The sequence below is a fragment of the Aspergillus nomiae genome (assembly GCF_001204775.2).
Source record: "Aspergillus nomiae NRRL 13137 chromosome Unknown contig00076, whole genome shotgun sequence".
NCBI lineage: Eukaryota > Fungi > Ascomycota > Eurotiomycetes > Eurotiales > Aspergillaceae > Aspergillus > Aspergillus nomiae.
In genome coordinates this window covers 90,170-97,525 of record NW_015378131.1, presented here as the reverse complement: position 1 = coordinate 97,525, position 7,356 = coordinate 90,170, and the positions used below count along the sequence as shown (strand labels likewise).

Below are 7,356 nucleotides of genomic sequence, written 5' to 3'. Positions count from 1 at the left end.
CAACCATGTCATGTTAAATATAGCACATGATCTCTGCAGGACCCTGGACCCATTTAGTATATCAAAACCTCCTAAGGAGGCATATCGACAGATGGCTAGTAGCAACAATTGTTGATTGATTTCTTCGATTTCGTTTTTGAGAGCCGCCAAGTCCTCTACGGGCCATAGCATACTGATTGATTGATTGATACAAGGAATGCCCCGCCAGACTTAGTGGATTCTTGGTATATTAAATTAATGTATCGCGGTCTTGGTGGCGCTCTTGGCTGTATTGATCCAATCTTGCTCGGAACACTTAGGCGAGAGATTCCCTATCAATCACTATTTTAGTCATTGGTAGATTACAAGTTAGAAGCCCTCCACTTCGGTTTCCGTTTCTCCACGAATGCTCTAACGCCTTCGTGAAAATTTTCCCCGGCCATGAGCTTGGGGTACCACCGGTCTACCAAGGCGGTACTACCTTCTTCCACACTGGCAATCTCCCACGCGTAATGAAGACCCTCCATCGTAACGCGGATGCTGTCCGGACTATTCTTCGCGATGGCGCTTGCGATCTCCACTGCCGTGGCTACTAGCTGACCATGCTCCACCACGCGATTCACCAGCCCCCAACGCTCTAGTTGTGATGCAGGGAAAGTCAGACCACTCAGCGCAATCTCCGCGGCTCGCTGTTTGCCCAGCACCCGAACCAACCGAGGCAGAGAGCCTGCAACAGCTGCAATTCCTCGCTGTACTTCGGGAAGCCCGAAGGTAGCTCTCTCGCTGGCGACGACAATATCACAGTTGACTATCATCTCGAATCCGCCCCCTAGACAGTATCCGTTGACGGCGGCGATAATTGGCTTTCCTCCCCGCCGGCGAGGAAGCCCGGCCAGTCCGGGCGCTGTCATCTCGTTTGTTTCACCGCGCGCATTAAGTTCGTTCCATTCTGTAGGACGAGGTTAGAGGGATGAGCTACAACAAGGTAACTAGAGATGAAGTGTAAAGGAACTGGTACCTTTGAGATCAGCTCCGGCGCAAAAAGACTCTCCCGTTCCTGTTATTATTGCCACCTGGAGGGTAGGCTCTTGATCGAACCACTCCCATAGTCGTTGTATCTCAGCGCTCGTAGCAAGCGGTATGGAATTGCGTTGCTTTGGCCGGTTGAGTGTCAGAAGGAGAATGTTTGGAGCAGGAAATGAGACCAGACAGCCTTGGACGGGTGGATGCTGCATGTCTGTCGACATTGTGTATTAATCTATAAGCGAGTATATCTCGGCGCGGGGAAGAGGAAGTACGGAGTGTTCGTGGCGAGTGGCTTTACCACGTTTTAAGTAAAGGAACCCGATATAGTACAGAAATAATAGCTCGCCTAGCTTCACATGGACCAATGCAGGATTCGAGGCCAAGATCCGGATTTCTTGGGGCTCGGCATTCAGTACAGTGTAAACTTTCTCCACTTAACCATTGCTGGGCCTCGGAGTTATCTCTCTGTCTTATATATACCAGGCCGAGATCCTTGCGCTTTCAGAATTCACTGTTCTCATTATCAATACTCAATTGCTGATATCTGATCCAGAGCAACCTTCACATTCCCGCAAAAATGAGCATGTCCCTCGCAGAGTCTACGCCAAAGGGTAACCCATCATATCCTTGGGTGAAACTTCCTCATCCATACCTCACCAGCTACAAAATTCACATCGTCTCTGAATCTACACCACGAGTGCTTCAGCTCCAATTACATGACTCTTCCGTTGGACAGCCACTCCCGGAGCCACTACACAATAGCTCCCTCACTTACACAGATGTATCCTACGACGAATCTGCCAAGGAAATACCCGACAATGACAACAGTCCGTGGGCGCGAACCCGCAGAGCCCCAGGAATCTCATTCCAGTGGACAAGCCCTGAGGCACCGACTCTCGGCCAGATCTGGAACGTCATCCATGCAACCTTTCTAACACATCCCCAATACGAGATTCTGCGTCTAGATCTTATCGGATCCGGTAGCGGCATCATTCGCGATGAATGCATTCGCACTGGTCTGACAGTCCCCTTCCCTTCCCGCCGAGTCCCCTTCGGCAACGAAAACAAGTCCTCCGACGTCAACACCCTCGTCCTTCTCCGTTCCGCCTTCTGGCAAGGTGCCGCCTCACCACTCGGTCCCCGACCCATCTGGGCCGTTGACCAGGGCATCCACGGCCTCCTCCGGAAATCCGTCAGTCAGTATCCGGCGCTCGCGCAGAACTATGAGTTCTCAATGAAATTCCCCGAGGAGCGCATTTACGCTCGTCATCCTATTCGTCCCACAAAGCCAACACCGGGGTCCTTGGTGTACAGTCGCTACATCCCACATCTGGACAAGCATTTCTCCCTCATGGCAGTTGATTGGCAGAACGAGGAGCACCTGCGACTATTCAACAAATGGCAAAACGACCCACGCGTCGCAAAGGGTTGGAACGAGACTGGTACCCTAGATGAACATCGCGAATACCTGCGCCGTCTGCACGAAGATAAGCACGTCCTGTGCTTATTCGGTCGGTTCGACGAGTTCAAATTCTCATACTTTGAAGTTTACTGGGCTAAGGTACGTCTCCACCATCCGTGATACACTCTATACCTAATTCTAACACCCCAACAGGAAGATCATTACGGCGCTCACTACGATGCCGCGGACTACGACCGCGGTCGCCACTCCCTCGTCGGCGAGCACAGTGTCCGCGGCGCATACCGCGTGAACGCATGGTGGGGAAGTTTAATCCACTACATATTCCTCGATGAGCCGCGCACGCAGGCCGTGGTCGGCGAGCCGAAGGCGACGAATACGACCGTTCTTTCATACGAGAATGCCCAGGGATTGACGATTCAGAAGTACGTTGACCTCGGTCATAAGCGATCTGTTCATGTGCATTGCAGTCGTGAGAAGTGGTTCCAATTGTGTCCTCTTTTCTGGGATGGACGGGAGAGGCCGTTGGAGAGCTCGGATCGCATGGCTTTTGATGCGAAGCTTTAGGTTTAGACCCATATTGAAATCGAAAAAAAGTCATGTATAATTGATGATATGTATATATGCTCTATGGATTTTTTTCTCATGCTACCATGTCTCGTCGGTCTATGACTTGGTCTATTGCTGTAATATTGAACGGAAACTGTAAGGACTATGCTCTTTTACTGAATGCATAGTGACGATACCCAAACAACAGCAAGTACCTATACCGCGGTTCGGCAAAATCAGATAAGGATGAATTGAACACATATTCGGTTAGAAAGTTGGATGCACCCCTCACGAAAATTGGCGGAACAATCCGACGATATCGCAGCCGGTACAAGCTAAGTTGGAGAGTCTTGTCTTGGCCAGGACCTTGTGGATCGATAAGCGAGAGGTCAGAGTTTTCTATATACGAACGTCTAGAGTTCCTCTGTACTCGGCTTTGTTATTCGAAATAGGAATCCAGCTACCAGGGCAAACAAAGTAAATCAATTACTGCTTTGGATAGGGCAACAGTTAACACCACGTGTACCAAACCAACGGGTATCTGTGGGCCAGCTGTCAATCCAGCAACGTTACCAGAGTGCAGTTACCCTGCCTTACCGGTAGGAACTCCGGTGTACGGGTGGAAGCGAAACTAACTTCCGGTCCCTTGCGAGAGAAAGAAGAAAAATGACAAAATGCCATGAAAAACCTAAAATGCCAAGTGCAGGTTACACCCGCCAAGACCACCAATCGGAACAATGTGCAGCCTATCAATCTAATCAGATAATTTTATCAGATAAGCTAGTACCGATGGAGCATCGACCTCCGAATCTACTCCGGAGTTTGAAACAAATGGCCCTCGCCGAGACTCTAGACTGATCTAGTACAAAACATTCGACCCCAAATACCCACCAACCTTTCATTCCGGTTTTTATTCCCTCATCGAGTGAATGATTGACGAGCGGGACTTTCCGACCAGAGCTCCAATTTCCCGCATCCTGTTTCGGTTCGCCGTGGTGGGTACTGGGAGTAGAATTTATCTGATCCGTGATTTAGTGGGAGAATTTGTTGTGGACCGGTTTTTACTGTTGTGACTGGAGTTGCTACACGTTATGGTGGATTAGCTTGATCTGATAAAATCGCTCACCTGGCCATTAGGTAACGAGTCTTAGGTGCCAGACCAGAGACCATGGTAGGGGATATTAGCCCTAAGCGTGGAAGGAATTGTGAATATGGGACTAGTGATGTTTTGCCAAGTTGCGGGTGGAATTCAAAAATACCAATATTACGTGGTTCATACGATACGTACAGTACGGTAAAGTACGTTCTCAGCACGTCGTTTCTGTACTTGGACCCACGTTGGCAAAACCAGACTCTTGCATGTGTGGCAGCTTTTCGAACTGAACACGCCCAGAGTTTGAGGTTGAACAGCCCAAAAATCGCCAGTGGCTACTGCAAGCTTTGGTTGTATTCTTGGCTCGCTTGTCTTGTGCTACAATTGGAGGAATCCAGTGTCATTGAATCTTCACACACGGCCCTCGTCTATGTTACTGCTTCGCTTGGATAAGGCTACCATATCATATATTATTTGCAGGTTTGAGTTTTCATGTGGCACTAGGCCAGATGGAATGGGGCTTCACGCACAGTCCCTATGTTGAATGCCATGTGCAGACGACTGGTGGCGGAATGCACCGTGACTTGAAACTGATTAGTGGGGGTACTGCAGATATACCGTCACCTTGATCTCTAGTACAATGAGTGCCCAACGACTTCAGTGAGGACTGAGACTAGTAGAATATGCAACTCCATTTAGGTTGTATCTCTACGTTACGATGGAACTGTAGGTTGGCAGCCCGGCGATTTTTCGTCCCATGTTTCTGAGGTGTAATCCATGCAGGATGTGAATATATGCGTCATCCGCTCCAGTTTCATTGACATGTCGGGATATGCCGCTGACAAGATATGCTAAGATAAGATCCATGATCCTATCGTAAACTGGTATGCATCCAGGCTGCATATACGAAGGACTGAGCGCATGTTGAAGCACCTATGGTATTATTTCCGACTATGTGATCGACTGGTCCTAGCAGCAGGCGTCGTAGCGGTGTGTTAGTCCTCAACAAATAGAGAAACCACTCTTCGAAGTATTGGATTCACTATTAATTCCCTCACGACCAGCAGCGTCGCAAAAGGTGAGCTCATCGTTGCTTACCTTGGGTCTACAGCCCGTATTGGGACTCCGGCCGAAGGGCAATCTAATCTGATCCCAACTCCCACCAGAATATCTAATCTGATCTAATTTGTTAGCGTACCAGTATTCGGACGGTCTACCTCTAATCGGCTTCACATCCTGTTAGCTTGTGTTTGGCGGAATCTTATGCCCCACTTGACCGTTACCAGGACATAATGTCCTCCCAAATACACCGTACACGGCGTAATACCAAGGATACGTCCTTGGTTCTGAGTAATGTGCCAAGAATACCTGTTTTCTCATTCACGCCCTGCAGCTCGTGTCCGGACGGTGCTATTCTGGGTCCATCGGTCGCTTCGGTTCCGATAATTATCATCACAGGCCGAACCGGTGTGGGTCATCGTTTGGAGTCGAACCATCTCATGAAGATATCCACAGCATCCCAACGCCGACAAGAAGCGCAAACAGAAGCACATGGATCCGATCTCGGAAATTCCACCTTCCTGCAGAAAACGAACCGTTGCAACGAACTTCTTAACTCAATCCTAGTTCACGAAAGCCACACACGAAGGACGACCTACTAGCTTGGCAAGAGTTCGATCAACTAAGCAAAACAAGTGACATCAGGATCCCGCATCAGCTTATCTAGTTACCATGTACTCCAAGTTCTGGCCAAAGGGCGGTCTCCCCGGAATCCTGCATCATTACGTGAGTTCCCCTTCACCAGATACACATTTTGAATCTAGCTGACTTGGTGAATGCCAGACTGAAACCCTCGTCACATTCGAATACACAACCTCCACCGTCAGAAAACCACACAGTCTCCTCTTCGTCGGTGGTCTAGGCGATGGCCTCGCAACAACATCCTACATGGCGGACCTCGCGCACGCCCTCCAGCCAACAGAATGGTCCCTCTTCACCCTGAACCTCACATCCTCATACCAATCATGGGGTCTCGGTCATCTAGACCGCGACACGAATGAAATCGCCCAATGCCTAAACTACATTAAAGAATACAAGACCGAGAAATTCGGCAACGGAAAGGTCGTCCTCATGGGCCATTCGACGGGTAGCCAGTGCGTGGTGCACTATCTTTCCCGGCCAAACCCACATACCACTACCCCCTCGTTCGACCCAACGCTGGAGCACATTAAGCGCATGGCCCTTGACGGCGCGATTATGCAGGCCCCTGTCTCGGATCGGGAGGCGATCAAGTGGGTGCTCAAATGGGGTATTGGGGGCAAGTCGCCCAGCGAAGTCCGCGAGATTTATGATAAGGTTGTGGCTCTTGCCAGAGAGGGCGTCGCTAAAGATAAGGATAGCGGATTTGATACATTGCTGCCAATTCATTTGACCGGGACTATGGGCTATCCTCCCAATACACCCCTCAGCTGTCGCAGACTTTTGAGTCTTGTTAGCCCTGATAGCCCTGATTCTCCTGGGGAGGATGATATGTTTAGTTCGGATTTGAGTGAGGAGCAGCTTTCCAAGACCTTTGGGTTGATTAAGCAGGGAGGTCTGCTGAAGCATAAGCTCATGGTTTTGTTTTCGGGGGCGGATCAGTCGGTACCGGACTGGGTTGATAAGGAGCAGTTGTTGGAAAAGTGGAGGAAGGTGACGGATCGGGATGGGGAGGCTCCCATCTGGGACCAAGAGCATAGTGCGGTTATTCCGAATGCTTCGCATGCTTTGAGCAATGATGATCAGGCGGAGCGAGGAAGTTCCTGGTTGAGAAGGTTATGGGGTACTTGCGTGGTGCTGAGCAGGCGTGAAAGATACTGCTATGCAAATAAGTTCTAGAATGTATATATGTGACACGAGCTTGAGAACAAAACGGATAATGACACGCCACTTTAGGAAGCTTAATAATGTTTGGACAATGCTGCAGTAGTGTTGAACCTTTGTTATTAGCTTTTTGGAACCGGATATAGGACAATCAGGATGAGAAGCTATAAATACCAAACAAGTCTGAGGAATTATCCTACCCCTGCCAGAACCGGATCCAACAGAGTCCAAGCAAGCACAAATATCCCATCTAGGAGCATGGAATTGGTTTCGTTCTGGATCAGGTTGTTCCCTCATCTAGCCGCCATTTCTAGAAGACGGTATCAGAGGGCACGACTTGCTTTTTTTTCTGTTATTCATCAACTCTCATATTAACTCGTTTGCAAATCGGATACACATTGAGAATGGCTATCAGCATCGGCAGAAT

General features: G+C 49.3%; 3 protein-coding genes across 3 annotated transcripts; 2 read left to right on the top strand and 1 right to left on the bottom strand.

Annotated features, from left to right (window-relative positions):
- Nucleotides 1–341: 341 nt before the first annotated feature.
- sidH (enoyl-CoA hydratase/isomerase family protein) lies at nt 342–1,226 on the bottom strand (the record flags this gene model as incomplete). The annotated part of the gene is made up of 2 exons (XM_015550711.1): nt 342–928; nt 998–1,226. The coding sequence occupies 2 exons, from the start codon at nt 1,224–1,226 to the stop codon at nt 342–344; spliced, it is 816 nt and encodes a 271-aa protein (XP_015408530.1).
- Nucleotides 1,227–1,582: 356 nt separating this feature from the next.
- ANOM_005453 (GNAT family N-acetyltransferase) lies at nt 1,583–2,992 on the top strand (the record flags this gene model as incomplete). The annotated part of the gene is made up of 2 exons (XM_015550710.1): nt 1,583–2,566; nt 2,621–2,992. The coding sequence occupies 2 exons, from the start codon at nt 1,583–1,585 to the stop codon at nt 2,990–2,992; spliced, it is 1,356 nt and encodes a 451-aa protein (XP_015408531.1).
- Nucleotides 2,993–5,798: 2,806 nt separating this feature from the next.
- sidJ (putative siderophore biosynthesis lipase/esterase) lies at nt 5,799–6,944 on the top strand (the record flags this gene model as incomplete). Its single annotated transcript, XM_015550709.1, has 2 exons — nt 5,799–5,852; nt 5,910–6,944. The coding sequence occupies 2 exons, from the start codon at nt 5,799–5,801 to the stop codon at nt 6,942–6,944; spliced, it is 1,089 nt and encodes a 362-aa protein (XP_015408521.1).
- Nucleotides 6,945–7,356: the final 412 nt, after the last annotated feature.